Consider the following 15,562-nt stretch of genomic DNA (forward strand, 5'->3'; position numbering starts at 1 on the left):
ATCTATTGCGATTGCCTTGAATCGCTTCAGCGCTGAAAAGAACCAAGTCCATCACAGTTGATCATCATATCCCGAATCATGTTACTATATACAATGTTTTCTTGGTTCTGCTCACTTCACCCAGAATCAGTTCATGAAAGTCTTTCCAGGCTTTTCTGAAATCAGCATGCTCATCATTTCTTTATAGAATAATAATATTCCATTATATTCATATATTACTTATTCAGCTATTCCCCAACTGATGGGCATCCACTCAATTTAATTAATTAATCCACTCAATTTAATTAATTCATTGTCCATCATGAACATCAATTGGTTGAGAGACCCCAATCCTGTCATGGAATATATTTCTTTCTTTTCTTTTTTTTTTCTTTTTCTTTTCTTTCTCTCTCTCTCTCTCTTTTTTTTTTTCTTTTTTTTTTTTGCTGAGGCAATTGAGTTTAACTGACTTGCCCAGGGTCACACAGCTAGGAAGTATTGTCTGAGGCCAGATTTGACTCAGGTCCTCCTGACTTCAGGGCTGATGCTCTATCCACTACACCAACTAGCTGCCCTGTGGGATATATTTCTATTGAGACTGTCTATTGAGGCAGTTCTTCATGTTGACTTTGATAGCATGATGACATGATAGCATTTCCATTAAGAGCAAAACACAGCCTCTCTAAAGGATTCCTCCTAAGTGTGAACGACCACTTAGAAGCAGTTTCCCATTGAATCTCTTAGTTAAGCATATACAAGAATACTTTAAATCCATTAACCACTAAACAACAGTCAGATATGTCCTTTAAAGTTTCATTTGAGCATCCTGAGAGCTATGTGAGGGAGGTAGTTAAAGCACCGAGGCTCAGAGACACTAAGGGCTTGCCCACTAACAAATAAAGTTATTTGAATTCAGAACTAGTTCTTTACTCCAAGCCCAGAGCCCTTTTTTCAACTGCCACACTATTTCTCACTAACTGGTTCTTAATTACATCCATCAGCTGACCTTGGAAACTTGAGCCTGTTCTTAAATCTGAGAATCTTAGGGAGGTAGCCATTGGAGCAGCTTTTTTATTTCTAAGCTTTGGGTGGAAGTATTAGGGCTGCTCTAGGAGAGAGGTGATTGGGCAGCCAGAGTCTCTAGAATGGTTGGGTCAAGTGAAACCTCTTCCAGCACAGAAAGCAGCAAGCCAGAATTTGGCGTCAGTGGGAAACAAATCACTTACTTTCTTCAAGACTCAGTTTCTTCATCTATAATATAACAAAAATGTAGTTCAGCAGAGTGAACAGTGTAATTAAAATCCATCCTCTGTCCTTTATCAGCTGCCTGTCTCCAGACAAATCATTTAACTTCCATGTGGCTCAGACAAGGTCCTAAGAGCTTGTCAGTTGGAGGGAATTCCCTACATTGATGAAATCCTACCTCCTTCCATGCATACAATAAGGTTTAAAAGGCCTTCTCTCCCAGGATTAGATTTGGAAAGGATCTCATGTGGTTTGTGACTGAAGCTTCTCATTTTGCAGGTGAGAATTAATTTTTTCCCAATCAATTAACAAGGATTTATTAAGCATCGACTGTATGTCAGATACCAGGTATTGGAAAGAACAAAGAAGTTCGTCGAGGAAATCTATGCACAGGTTAGGAAAGTTGCTATTAAAGCAAAATGGGATATTGGTAGAATCCCAATATAGGAAGAGAAATAGGCCTGAGGGGAATCAAGAAGGTTCTCAAGGAGGAAACACATGTGAGTTAAGCTGTGCGGGAAACTGGAAGACTACAAGGCTAAGAATGGATAGGAAATCTTCATTTAGCTGGGATTCAAGCACCCAAAAAACTAAAATTCTTTCAAATGGTGTTGGGTCACAGAACTGGAATTTGAACCCAAGACCTTCAACTCTCAAGTCTGGTGTTCTCCCTACCACATATTTCACATTACTATTGTGGGAATTAATAATAATAATAATAAACATACATAGTGGAAATATAAATGTCTAAATTTGTAGAATAAAATGTAATTTATATAGGGCTTACCAATTGCCAGGAACTGTGCTAAATGCTTTACAGATAAATTCCCACAAAAACCCTGGAAGGTAAGTGCTATTATTCCCACTTTATAGATGAGGAAACTGAGGTAGACAAAAGTGAAATGACTTGCCTAGCGTCAATTAATTTACTTACAGCCTTGGTCAGTGTGAGTACTTCCTTCTTCTACAGAGATACAAACCTTTCCACCACTGGAGATGGTCCTCCAGAGTTGGCCAAAGATTTCCCCCACCCCAACTCCCCCCAGGGGCTGACTCATTCTGACAGGCTCACCAAGGTTGGCCGATTTGTAGTGAGTCTATTCATAGTCTGCTAGAAAGTGACTGAGGCTAGATTTGTACTCAGGTCTTCTTGACTCTAGACAAAGCTCTATCCACTGTCCTACCTACCTGCCTCCTAATTAAATGGAATGAGTTAAGCAACATACTTCCTGTTTCAGACACTGCCTCACCTGCATAACAATAATCTGCTTGGATGTTCTGGGGAGTTAGAGAATGAGTGCATGTGGAAAATCAGGTACAGAATGAAATGAAATTACTTATAATAATTCCAATGTGCTCTGTGGACTTCAACCTCTTGATGTCTCAAAATGGCATGAAGGAGGCTATGCAAATGGAGGGCAATCTCTGGGCCAGTCCACATGCTCCAAGCATGATTTCTGTGCATCAGGATTATTTTCTGCAGGTAACTCCTATTTTTTGTCTTCTTTGGATCACTTTGCCTCACCCAGAGTTTCCTTTGGAAATTCATAGCATTCCTCCTCCTCCTCCTTTTTCTCCTCCTCCTCTTCTTCTTTCTTCTTTTCTCCTCCTCCTCCATTACATAACTTCTCCTGCTGCTATTGCTTCTTCTTCTCATCCTCCTTTCACCTTCTTCTCCTTCTTCTTCTCCTCTTCCTCCTCCTTCTCCTTCTCCTTCTTTTCTTTAACTTCTTCTTTCTCCTCCTTCTTCTCCTTCTTCTTTCTTCTTTAACTTCTTCTTTCTCCTCCTCCTCCTCCAAATACATACCTCCTTCTCCTGCTGCTGCTGCTGCTGCTCCTTCTTTTTCTCATTCTTCTTTAACTTCTTCTTTCTCCTCCTCCTCCTCCATTACATAGCTTCTTCTCTTTCTCCTCCTCTTCTTCCTCCTGCTCCTTCTTTTTCGTCTTCTTTTCTTCTTCAACTTCTCCTTCTTTTCAACTTCTTTCTCCTCCTCCTCCTCCATTACATAGTTTCTTTTTCTTCACCATCATCTTCTTTCTTCTTTTCTTCCTCCTTCTTCTCCTCTTTTTCTTCCTTCTCCTCCTTCTTCATTTCAGTTCTGTTTGACTCTTCATGACCTCTTGGCGTCACCTTCTAAGGGACAAGGGGTTTGTGAAAGTTGACCCAGAAAGGAAAGAAAACATCCAAACTCTGTTCTCTGCGATAATTGCAAGTTATTTGGACAGTGAAGAGTTGATGGTAAAGGAGTTGCCTCTGTAGCATTCCTAGGGAATGTTGTTTCAGAGACAGTCTGATTAACAGACTAGTGGTAAGAATCTGAAGATTTGGAGGGCCCTTGCAGTTCTATGAGTGGTTATATCTCCAGCAACCCCAGATTCATATCCTTCCTGGGAGAATCTAAGCATTTACGGCTGAAAGGGACCCTAAAGGGAAACTAGTCTTCACAGAATATGAAGAAACCCACTATTGTGTTCCTACTGAGGCAAACCCAAACCATAGAGTGATGAGATGAGTCTAGAAAGTTACATAAATCACTGCAAAAAGAAGGGAAATTATATTGATCAGAAAAAGAGAACATTTTCTTAGATCCATAACCCTGGGGGCTCCTCTTCTAATATATCAATCTTTAGAGTTAGAAAAGGGCTTGAGCTTGTCCATGTTTAAGTTTTAACTGAAGTTATGAGACTTTTTCTAAATTTATCTGAAAATATGAATTGAAACAACATTTAAGACTAGTTTTTGTGAACTAGTAATTATTAGGAGGAGGTCAAATGGATGAAACCAAATCTTATCATACCTCATTGGCCTCTCTTCTTCTTCTTCTTCTTCTTCTTCTTCTTCTTCTTCCTCTTCATCTGATTCTTCTGATTCATCTTTTCCTTCTAGGTAATCCAGTTTTTCTTCTAGTTGATCCTCTTCTTCTGCCTCATCATCTTCTTCTTCTGCCTCATCATCTTCTTCTTCTGGATTATCTTCTTTTTCTCCTTCTCCTCCTGCTCCTTCTCCTCCTTCTCCACCTTCTCCTCCTTCTCCGCCTTCTCCTCCTTCTCCTCCTCCTCCTCCTTCTTCTTCTCTTCCTTCTCCTCCTCCTCCTCCTCCTCCTTCTTCTTCTTCAATTTCTTTTATTGGGGCTCCCATAGAAATGCCCAGAATATAACTTGGGTTACTTGTTGCATATAAGACAAAATCTTCAAAATCAAACTACAAAGAAATAAGATCTCGGTTATTTATTGCAGAAGAGCGGCTTCCTGCAAGCATTAGAAATTATTGTTATTATAATTCATTTCACAAGGTAAAACATATTTGTTATGTGATAATTTGTAAGATTCAATATTTTTCGAGGAAATTCCAAGGGCAAAAATGTTAAATTCTTCCTAAATAGGTAAGGAAACCTGTTAATTGTATAATTATATAATATATATTTTATTATGTATGTAATATATAATATAAACCTATTAATATAGTTGGAAGGGACCTTGAAAAGAAGCAAGTTGCTTCTATTGAGTTGAGTTCAGGAATAGAAGGAGAAGGAGAAAAATTTGGAACACAAAGTTTTGCCAAGCTGAATGTTAAAAACTATCTTTGAGTATATTTGGACAAATAAAATTGTATTTAAAAATTAACCACAATGAGTACAAAATGAAAGACTAAACAATATTTCATGTGAAAAAGACTCAGATTTGTGTGGATTATAACTTCACTAAAAGTTGGTAATGTCACGTGTCGGCCAAAGCAATATTGGGCAGCATTAATCAAAGCACATGCTCCAGAATGAGAAAGGGCTCAGTCCCATATCATGTTTGATATGATTATATCTAAACTGTCATATTCAGCTCTAAGTGCCACATTTCAGGAAGAACATGGAAAATCCAGAACAAATCCAGTAGAAGAGGAGGAAGATAAGGAAGGAAAAGAGCCCTGAGTCTCTGTCACACAAATATCATTAAGAGACCCCTTGACCTCAAGGAGTTTATACCCCACGACTGAGAGAAATACAACATGTACAAGAATAAGTTATACAGGGTGATTTGAAGAGAGATCTCTAATAACTGGGGATCATAGAAGAGATTATATCTATGCTGAACCTCAAAGAAAGATAAGTACATTTGAGAAGTGGAGATGAGGAGTAAGTACCTCACAGGAATGGAAGAGAGTCTATGTGACTGCATAGGAAAGGAAGATGTGTCATATAGAATGCACGAGAGAAAGCAATATGAAATAAAACTGGACCATAGTTAGGATCAGATTGTGAAGGGTTTTAAATGCCAGGCTAAGAAATTTGTATTATATGCTAGAGCTAATAGGAAAGCCTAGAAGGGTTTTAACAGAGAAGTAATATGTTCAGACCTGTGTCTTAGGAAGAATTATTTTGTAGCTTCATAAATTAGAGAGAAGAAATATTACAATCAGGAAAGCAGTTAGGAAGCACTTAAAATAATATGAGAGAGAGGTAGTGAGGACCTAAACTAGGATAGCAGGTGCATGAATAAATAAGAGAAAGGGAGATAAATGCTAAAGATTTGATGGAAGTATAAGACTAGTCAGCAAGACTAGACAACTGATTCAGGGAGTGACAGCGAAGAAAGAGGCAGGTGTGACTGAAGATACCAACCAAAGTAACAGGGTGGAGAGTGATCTCCTCACCAAAAGTAGATAATTTATGTCTGTGAGGGCAGGGGGTTCTTGTCATATGATCAGATGATGTCCTCCAATTCTGGTAGAGTCAGTAATTGGAAATGAGTTGATAGCACAGATAGCAAATCGCCACCGGAGACCAAAAGCAGCTTCGAGTCGAAAGACTCACTGACAGCGAGTAAGAGACACAAATGAGGGTTGAAGGAAGAATGGGCAATTGAGAGTAGAGCCACAGAGATATCTTCCCAAAAAGATTCCTTGCAATAAAATGAATTGTTTTGCCCACACATGTTCCATATGTGTGAACCTCAGTGCCACTGTACTCTTCCCATGAACATTGTATATATTTCTAGAAGATTGTACCCAATTCTTACAAGGGGAATGTTTCGTAGCTGCTGCTCTGACAATGTTGTTTTAGTAAATGTCTTTGTTTTGGGTCAATTGTATCTACCACCTGACTATTATAGAGAAGTACATTGGTAGGGGCTCATGAGTTATAGTTTTGGGAGTGAAACTTCAAAGAGTATCTTCGAATCTAGTAGTAGTAGCTATCTTCTGTAAAAGTAGCCAAAAAGGATGCTACGTATAGAAATAGAAATTTTCTCTAAGACATATCAAGAATATTTAGATCCTACTACATATGACCAAGATAATCATTTCCTTAGACTTTTCTTACCTTTTCTGAGATGTCATAATAAAAATCTCTAACTTGATCATCATATAAGATCCTCTGCTCCTCTGCTACTATGATAGCGCCAAAATCCACAATCTTCAATTATATGTTCATCGTACATTACAGAAGTATCCATGGGTAACAGAGAAAAGAAATCACTCAGATTACTCTCCAGTGCTTAACAGACCATTTCATTTCCTATAAAGACTACACCTGTTACACTGTTTTAAATATTCAAATAAGGAGGCCTTTGTCTGTTCCCTATTCTTTTAAGCTTTCAAAGGCATTATTCAGAGGTATAGAAAGATGTATCACATTGATGCTGAAGGGTAAAATGCTGACAAGAGATTATCAACCTCCTAGGAGGTCAATTTACATGCTATTCTTTTAAGTTGGTTACTAGCAATGCCTGGGCATATTTCCCCATAGAAATAACGTTGTAAACAATTATCAGATTCCCAGGGCAGGTGACAAATACTTATTTAAGACATAAAGCAGCTGAAACCCCATACATTGAGAGGGCAAAGCCATAGAAAGCCAAATGGCTTCCAAGATCCATTTTAGCCCTGGATTTATGATCTTAATGAGTGATCTTGGTAAGGTTATTTAATACCCTTTGTTCTCCTCTGTAAAAGGGGGTGGTTAGACCAGGTAAGCTCTAAGGTCCCGATATCCTCACTCACTTTATTATCCTTTGTGGCGCCAGCTCATCTCATACTTTGGGTCCTTTCTCATTGTAAAATATTACCTCTGTCACCAAAACAACTGGCTGGATTTGCTGCCAGGAGAGATTTTTCTTACTGCACAGCTATTCTCCCTGAGCTGCACTTCCCATGTATATGGTGGTTCAAAGCCATAGTCATTTATGGGTAAGAAAGGGAGGAATATGGCTGAGACCTAGCTTTCCTTCTTAGGGTTTGAGGTGTTAAGGCTTTCCTCTCAGAGCACCACAGCATCCAGGCCCAAAGTTTTGGTCAATTTCTTTGATCCTGGCTCAAGTTCAATTGCCATCCCAAGATCAAGAAAATGACAAATTCTTCCTTGGACTAAAGGCTACATGTTTTGATCTGTATTGTGACCTCAGTGGTCCCTGGCAGTATTCTGTGTGTCTGGGTGTCTCTGCTGTTCATCTATATCATCCCTGTCTTTTCTATCTCTGGTTGGTATATCACAAATTTCCCCAGCCAGAGCCTATTGTCTGTTTCGATCTTTCTGGATTAAGTCATCTGCTCAAATCATTACTTAATAGAAACCACTCTGATCACTAGAATTCCGGTATCACAAGGATATCTTCATGACTCCTTTGCTGAACCTAGTTCTCCCTCACAACCCTTTTTTCCTAAAATGGGACTTCCTCTCCAACTGAAGATTGACCTGTACCTCCAACGTCCTGTTAAATGACACATATGGCCTAAATGTGAAAGAATATTTCTTTCTCCCTTCCTCCAACTTTTTCTTTTTCCTTTATTTTTTCTTCTCATTCTCTCTTCTCCTTTTGTCCCTCCTTCCATTCCTCAATTTTTCCTTTCCTCCTTTTAACTTGTTAGTCTAATCTTTTCTTTCTCATTTCCTTCCTTTCAATCCTCTTTCCTTCTTCTCCTCCCTTATTCTCCTTCCCTCTTCTTTTTTGCTTTTCCTTTGACTTCCAAAGACAACAATAAAGTGAATAATGAGCTATAAGCAACGATAAATAGGAAGCTAACCTGGACTCAAGAATGATGCTACCTAATTGGAATTTACCATGGTACTGGAAGCATTTCTCCCCCACTAAGTGGATCAATAAGGAAAGTCTTACCCTTTTGACATCCATATGAATGTGTTTTTTAAAATTACTCACCAATTGCCTACTCACCAATTGTCTAATTTCTTCTACTCTTTCTTCTTCCACAGCATTTGGTCTTATTATCAATACATTGTATGTATCCTCTAGGATAAAAATAAATTGGTTTTTCTTACAAAATAACTAATGAGGGATTTTATACTAAAATGTAAACTTCTAACTTCTAATTAATGGCGATCTAATATGTGGCTATCAGCCACATCTGTATCTCATTTTGCCACTTTACCAAGGTCTTCTTAGCTCAGTATCCTTGGTAATATTGAAGCAGATCCCCAATGCCTTCAATCTGTTTGAAGAGGGGCAAGTTATAAAATAACCTCCCTATATTCCCAACCTCTTTCTAGTCAGCACAGCAGTGGTCCTCAAATGGGTCACATGAGAGATGACAACACTTGTGAACAGGTCGGGATATAAAATTTTGTTCCCCAAAGAGTCACATGGAATAGATTGAAGAGACAGCTTGCTATTGTGAATGGAGTTATATCTACCTTTTTGATTACCTTCAGACACACCTTATCCTTGGACACTTTACTAGCTGTGACACTCTGAGCAAGTCACTTCACCTCAGTCAATTGGGGATCAAACAAGCTTGTGTGTGTGTGTGTGTGTGTGTGTGTGTGTGTGTGTGTGAATATTACTCTGCAAACTTTGAAGCACTATGGAAATGTTTATTTTTTGTTTTGTTTTGTTTTTTATTCTTAACTCTTTTGTGGGCAGAGCCAGATAGTTTCTCAATTTTGGAGCAGAAACTGAAGAGCAATCTTAAATCTTGGAGAAACAGAATAATTCCTTTAGAGTTGGAAGACACCTTAAAAGGAATCCGATCCAACCTCATTTTACCTATAAGGAAACTGAGATCTAGAGAAGTTGATTGACTTGGTCACACAGGTAGTAAGTGGTGAGACATATAACTAGGACATCAAAAATTTGTTTACTCTGAAAATGGTAGACAGCACTTAATTTTGGCCTGCTGAATTCTTGATTTTTGACCTGTTACCTTTCTGATTAGCTGTAAGACATTAGTCTCTTATCCTCCCATCTTCTCTGTTCATTCTCATAGCTCAAAGTTGTTTCAGTCTCTACGTCTGTGCTTATCTGTCAGTCTCTCGTCTCTTTTATACACACACACACACACACACACACACACAGCAGTTGGGAAATTCTCATGGCCTTGTGTCCAAGGAAAGTAATAATCTATCAATTTTCTTTCTAGAAATTATCATAAATTTGTGTGATTCTAGAAATAATTGTATTAGATCTTTAGAATTCTTCATTAAAGATTCGATTTTCATTGTATAAAGGTCATTGGTGATATATTTGCACATTGGTTCTGCCTTTAGATATATCCCCTAATATAGTCTGTATTTAGCAAAATATTTTGGTGGTCATTGCTTACTTGCTTTGGTTTTCAATCAATGATATAAAATAGTTTCTCCTTCAGCCCACATGAAAAAAGTATATATTTATTTATATCCAGGTCCTCCATTTCCAAATGCCTAGAAAATCCCAACAGATATATTGTGCAAACAGGCAATTAAATAGTGCCACAGGATGCCAGCAATGTATTCCTCAATGTCTCCTCTTCCAGCAGGCTCAATAACCCATTCCATCTCCTCAAAGGTTTTCTGACCAACTTCAAAGAGACATCATTGACTTTACAAGTATCAGAAAAACTTAAAATCATCATGGATAGGTAAGGCCCCCATGTGGCCTTGCATGTAGTAAGAACCAAGAGAGTTGCGTTGAAGTCTGAACTGCAATTCTAAAACTCTCTTCAATGCTAAGAGGTGACCCTTCAGAGGAAGATATGCTTTGGCAGATTCTACTAGGATGGTGAGAATGGGCAATGAGATCCAAATAGCAGCTAAGGCAAGTATAGAGTCTCCCAGTTCTCTTCCTGACCCCAGCCACCCAGAATGCTGGCCCTGAGATGATCAAATGCTTCTTATAGTTGTCTTGCATTTCCCAGAAGTTTCAAAAGACCATCTCCTTAGACCCAGAAGGATTGTTATCTGAGTCAGTAAATGGAATGGCACTCAAAGAAGTGATTATAGGTCTTTAAGCATGAGAGCCAGAGCAATTACAAAGCTTTTTAATATTTGCAAAGTGCTCAGCATACATTATTTCACTTGAACTATATGACAACCTTTTTACAGATATTTTATGGATGAAGAAATTGAGACTATGAGGGATTCGGTGACTTGCCCTTAGTAACAAAGCTAATTAAATGTAGAAGGTGGAATTCAGACTTGAGTCTTCTTGAATCCAATCCCAATATTCCTCATGCTATCCATCATACTACTTTTTTTTTTTTTAGGGGTACTAAAGATGAAAATGCTAATGGGAGACCCAGGAGTCCAGGAGTAACATTCAATGCCTTCCTCCTCAAAAATGAGTCATATACCCTAACCACTCCTAAATTCCCTTCCATAATTTCTTATGTATTTACCATTCATCAATTGTATACAAGCCCATGATTTTGGTCAATGATATAAAATAGTTTCTCCTTCAACCCACAATGAAAAAAGTATATATTTATTTATATCCAGTCCCATATTTGTATGTTGTTGGCTTTTGTCATCACTTTATAGATGAGGATTTATAAAGAAATAGCACTAGGAAAATTTTGAGGTTGAGTTATGGAGGATTTTTTTGGGGGGAAGGGAGCACTTTGTATCTATGGCAAGCTGACATCCTCAGGTAAACAGTGGGGTTTTTGTTAGAGCTTCATGATTTGAACAACTAGATTTGCCTTATGTGTTTTTAACCGAGCTAAAGAGATCATAACAATTCTTCCACTCAATTATGATTTTACTACAAAAATAGAAAAATAGAAACTATATTTTAAAGGTCGATAGGTAATTGGAGCAAGATTTAAAGAAATACAAAGTAGATACAACTAGGATCCTTTTCCATTTTTCTTTAATTTCATCATTGCCGAGTCTGATGCTGGTTCTATGGTTGGCTTAAGTAAAATATAACTATTCATCCCTACTTAACTCATCCCCCAAATTGCCTGTGATTGGTCCACAGTTCCGGAATCTCTGATGAGGTTTTTCCAACTTTTACAATCTTTCAATCTTTAAATTCACCTTTCAATTAGGTTATCTAAAAAGATCATTTTTCTCTAGCTTCTTCATTTTCACATGATTCAGTACTTAATCCCCTTCTAACTTTTACTCAGTTTCCAACATTCTTTGAGTTCTATTTCTTCAAAGGTGTGGCTATATACATTTCCAAATACTTTTTCATTTAGTTACTAAAAAAGTCCTCAAAGATTTTAATTCCCTTTTCTTCAGGAGTTTTCCTTGTCAATGCACACAGCTTGGAATCATCCAGAAGCAGGAAAAGCTGATGGCCACCCTGCTTCTACACAGGAGCATTGAATTTCTGCAAACATCTTCATTTCAAAAAAATACTTTAAACCTATTAAAGAACATCTCTGAACTTTATGTGTGAAGTTGATCGAGTGATTTACCTTTGCATTCTCCTCCATTAAAAACGACCCAAAACAAGGTCAGATCCCTCTGTCTCTAGTTTTAAAAGGACTCTGCCTCCCTTCCCAGGAAATCATTTAGAAAAACTTTTAATTAAAACAGAACCAGGTTAGAATAGTGATATAAAATTATTTTTTATATCTAAAAATCTTCTACTTTGATCGTTTTAAAATCATGATAATATTTGAGCAACCCTTAGTCACCGCTGATGTGGGGAGCCAGCTGTAAATCCTTTGGAAGACTTAAGCAAGGCGAAGTCACTTGGAGGACTTACAGCTGGCTCTCCACACCCAGAAGCAATAAAAACACATTTTATTTTGAAATGCTACATTATTAAGTATTATAGGGCTTTGGCACGTGCTCAGAGTATCTAAAATGGAGGCAGTCATATGAGAGATGCTGGAGTTCTGATTGGGGGAACTGGCCTGTTGCATGAGTGGGAGTACCCTCTTTCCATCGGTATCTAGTCAGGATTGAGTTCATCTCTAAATTTATCTGATTGAGGCAGTCACTCTCTCTTTCTGATAGCATCCAGGAGTGAAGGACTCATTCACTCACTATGGGGGCACTTTAATAAATTGAGCATGGAATATCAAGTCTCTTTTTAGGACTTCTGGAGTCTATTTTGTTTGTTTGTTTCAGTTCTAGGTTAGGAGAATGGAATCCTCCAAGCTGGAAACTGGGAAGACCCCAACACCTGGATGCCATTCCAAAGGCTGTAAATAACCCAGAACAGAAGAAATCAGGGTCTTGGGTTTACAAGTTTCCATGACTGGGTCGTCTGGATCAGGGACTTCATCCCCTATCTCTAAAATGGAAAAAGATAAGTAAACTAGACAAAAGTCCTAACTGCTCTTCATGGGGACCAGGACCCATAGAGAAAGTGGCCCTTTCCTACCCAGTTTACTAACTAGTGTCCCATCTGTGAAAAATGCCACCAGAAAGACAATAAAAGGATGGTCCCAGACACCTTTCACAGAGCCTTTGTGAAAGATCTTAGAAAGACTATGGACAAGAGTGGGATTGGGAATCATCTGTGAGTTATAGCCAGGATCACTGAAGAGAGAATTCATGACCTGAAGAACACAAATTGGTCAAAGACTAGATACAGATAACTCACAGGATTGTAAAAGACCTCTGAAAGGCAAAAAGTTCCATGGTGTTTTTAACCCAACAGTCAACTCCCATCAAATTCAATTCCACAGACCCAAAAATAGAAGGGAAATAAGCATTCACATTTTACCTACTATGTGTCAGACACTGCATGTTACCCTAAAATTAAGTAAAGGGGAGGATGGATTTCTCATTTGGATTGTTTAAATGTAACTAAATTATCCAAGCAACCATAGGAAAAGACCAATGTTTTATGTTGCCTCTCTTTTGAAAAAACACTAAAGAATCAGATGACTAAAGGATAACATAATAAGACAAGGTATGATTCCCCAAAAGAGCAAAGATGCCCTCAACCTCTTGACTCTAGACTTTTGATTTTTTTTTCAGAATTTCCTCCATAAGCCATTATCTGTCAGCATCACAAGCAGGTCTCTTTAAGCTGAAGAGATACTGGTTTTTGTGAGTCACCACAACCAAAGATTTCATCATCTGGTTGAGTGAACAACCTACCGATGGCCAATAGCCTCATCCATAAAGAGAGAGGACTCAGACCAAAGATTCTAGCTGCCTTACCATACTGAAAGCCTCTTCAAATGGATTTGACCTGCCAAAATTTGGGTTCTGCCGGTATGCCCTCAGAAACAAGAGTAATTTCCATGCCATGAGGAGGACTTGTGTTTGGGGGCCCCATATGATTACACTCAAGAGCCATGTAACTTTGGTTTAGTGTTTCCCATTTAATTTAAAGATAATACTTGCCCACGGGTACTTCTAGAATTTCACCCACATCTTCATCTTCATCAGAATCAATAAGCATTATTTCAGGAAGCTACAGGAGAAGGAAGAAAATACAAGGAGAGGATAATGACTGATATCCTGATTAATAATTTTTTTGAAATTGGCTATTAGAATAACAAAAATAATATACACAATGTCTATAGCAATTTAATGTAAACAAATAAATTTTAAACTCAGATTCCTATGGCCTATGTTCTAAGACAAAATTTGAGGAAATGAATCTCATTCCATTTCATTGTAGAGATGGGAGACTACAGGGAGACATTACATGCACTATCAGAAGCAGCTTGACTATCGGGGTTTTTTCCCCTTTCTTTTTACACAATGTATTGGGCAAAGAAAGAATAAGGAATATATAAATGTGCGTATAGAATGAATGTCAAGTGCTGGGGATACAAACATGACAGGATTCTGACATGTGCCCAGATCGCATAAAATTGGGACATCCATCACAAGGGACCTGCTTCAGGAACAACTGGCACAAATAGGAATATTCAGCACAGGCTACCACATGAGTGAGAAAAGCCTCTTCTCATGGGCTGTAGCTTGAGATATACCTAAAGCACAGTTTCTTCCTTCAGGTGATATCGTGGGATAATCCAGGATGGACTCAGTCATTCACATCAGGGTTATCATGCACTAAGCTAAGTGGGGAAGAGCTACCATTTTTCCTCCCCCTTAGGTCCTATGCTCCTAAGAAATGGATTTAGGGTAGTGTTCTTGTTTTCCTTGTCCTTTTCAGTTCTAGCTGCATGAAAATAATACTTTCAATGGAAAAGGAAATCCTATTTCCAACACTAGAACTTCTGAAGCAATGAAAGCAAGAAAATGGACAGAGAATTATCAACTAGAAAAAGACATGGAAGATTGACAGTACAACGTGACCAAATTACAGCACAGAATGAAATTTGTTAAATAAATAGATCATCTGGATTGTAAAAGAAAGTATATATGGCTATATATAAATTATATAAACTATATATAAATTATATCATAATAATTCTCAGAAACAAGGGATATTTCAAATCACCAGAATCTGTAAGATACCAAGCAGAGATGAATTTGATAAAGCCAAATTCAAAAAACCTAGATGTAGCACCTACATGGCGATGACATAAAGGTAATCTTTTCCAAGGGGGAGCCAGAATTCTAGTTACACAAGATTTTTTCTGAACATGATAAAAAGAAGTGGGAATATGACCTACGACAAACTGAAATATATGGTTACATCCCCCAGAATCACTTCCAAGTCCAGTTAAGCTTTCTTAAATCAGTCTTAAGTGAACCAGTAGCAAAAAGGTGTGACAAGTAAATCTTGTATATCTTGGAGAGAGAAACAGAGTTATCTATGGAATGGTCCAAAGGAAGAAAACCTGGGGATACCAGAAGATTTACCAATTACTCAGAAGGAAGGAAGCAACACCTGATCTATAGTTGTTAAAATTGCTTTAAAATATTAACAGACTATTTCATTAACTTTTCTTCACTGTCCATTGTCCATTTTTCATTGTCAATATGTCGTTTGGATAGTACAAGTGGGAGACACTTCAATTGCGTACCAAATCTTTTCATTCTTATTCATTCTTCTAAATTGTTATACTTTTTTTACCCTTCCACTATTATGTTTCTGGTCAAACCAGACACAGATGGCTAATTTGGAAATATCTTACAAGGAATCAATTATTTTCTGTCTATTCAAGTGTAATCAATTTCTTTTTATTTCCTGTGATATTACTGGGTTCTCATCATGTCCAGCATCTTTCAACTCTATCAAGAAAGCA

At 37.8% G+C, this 15,562-nt stretch overlaps 1 protein-coding gene across 1 annotated transcript in view; it reads right to left on the reverse strand.

The window, feature by feature from the left end:
* Positions 1-15,562, reverse strand: part of NME8 (NME/NM23 family member 8) — a 59,921-nt gene that overhangs the window by 23,535 nt on the left and 20,824 nt on the right. The window contains exons 7-10 of the mRNA XM_051978840.1: positions 13,743-13,812; positions 8,371-8,459; positions 6,537-6,629; positions 4,023-4,426 (exon numbers count right to left, since the gene is read on the reverse strand). Of these exons, the coding sequence (XP_051834800.1) occupies positions 4,023-4,426; positions 6,537-6,629; positions 8,371-8,459; positions 13,743-13,812 (656 nt within the window). The remainder of the gene's footprint in view (positions 1-4,022; positions 4,427-6,536; positions 6,630-8,370; positions 8,460-13,742; positions 13,813-15,562) is intronic.

The sequence above is a fragment of the Antechinus flavipes genome, chromosome 1, assembly GCF_016432865.1.
Source record: "Antechinus flavipes isolate AdamAnt ecotype Samford, QLD, Australia chromosome 1, AdamAnt_v2, whole genome shotgun sequence".
Classification (NCBI taxonomy): Eukaryota; Metazoa; Chordata; class Mammalia; order Dasyuromorphia; family Dasyuridae; genus Antechinus; species Antechinus flavipes.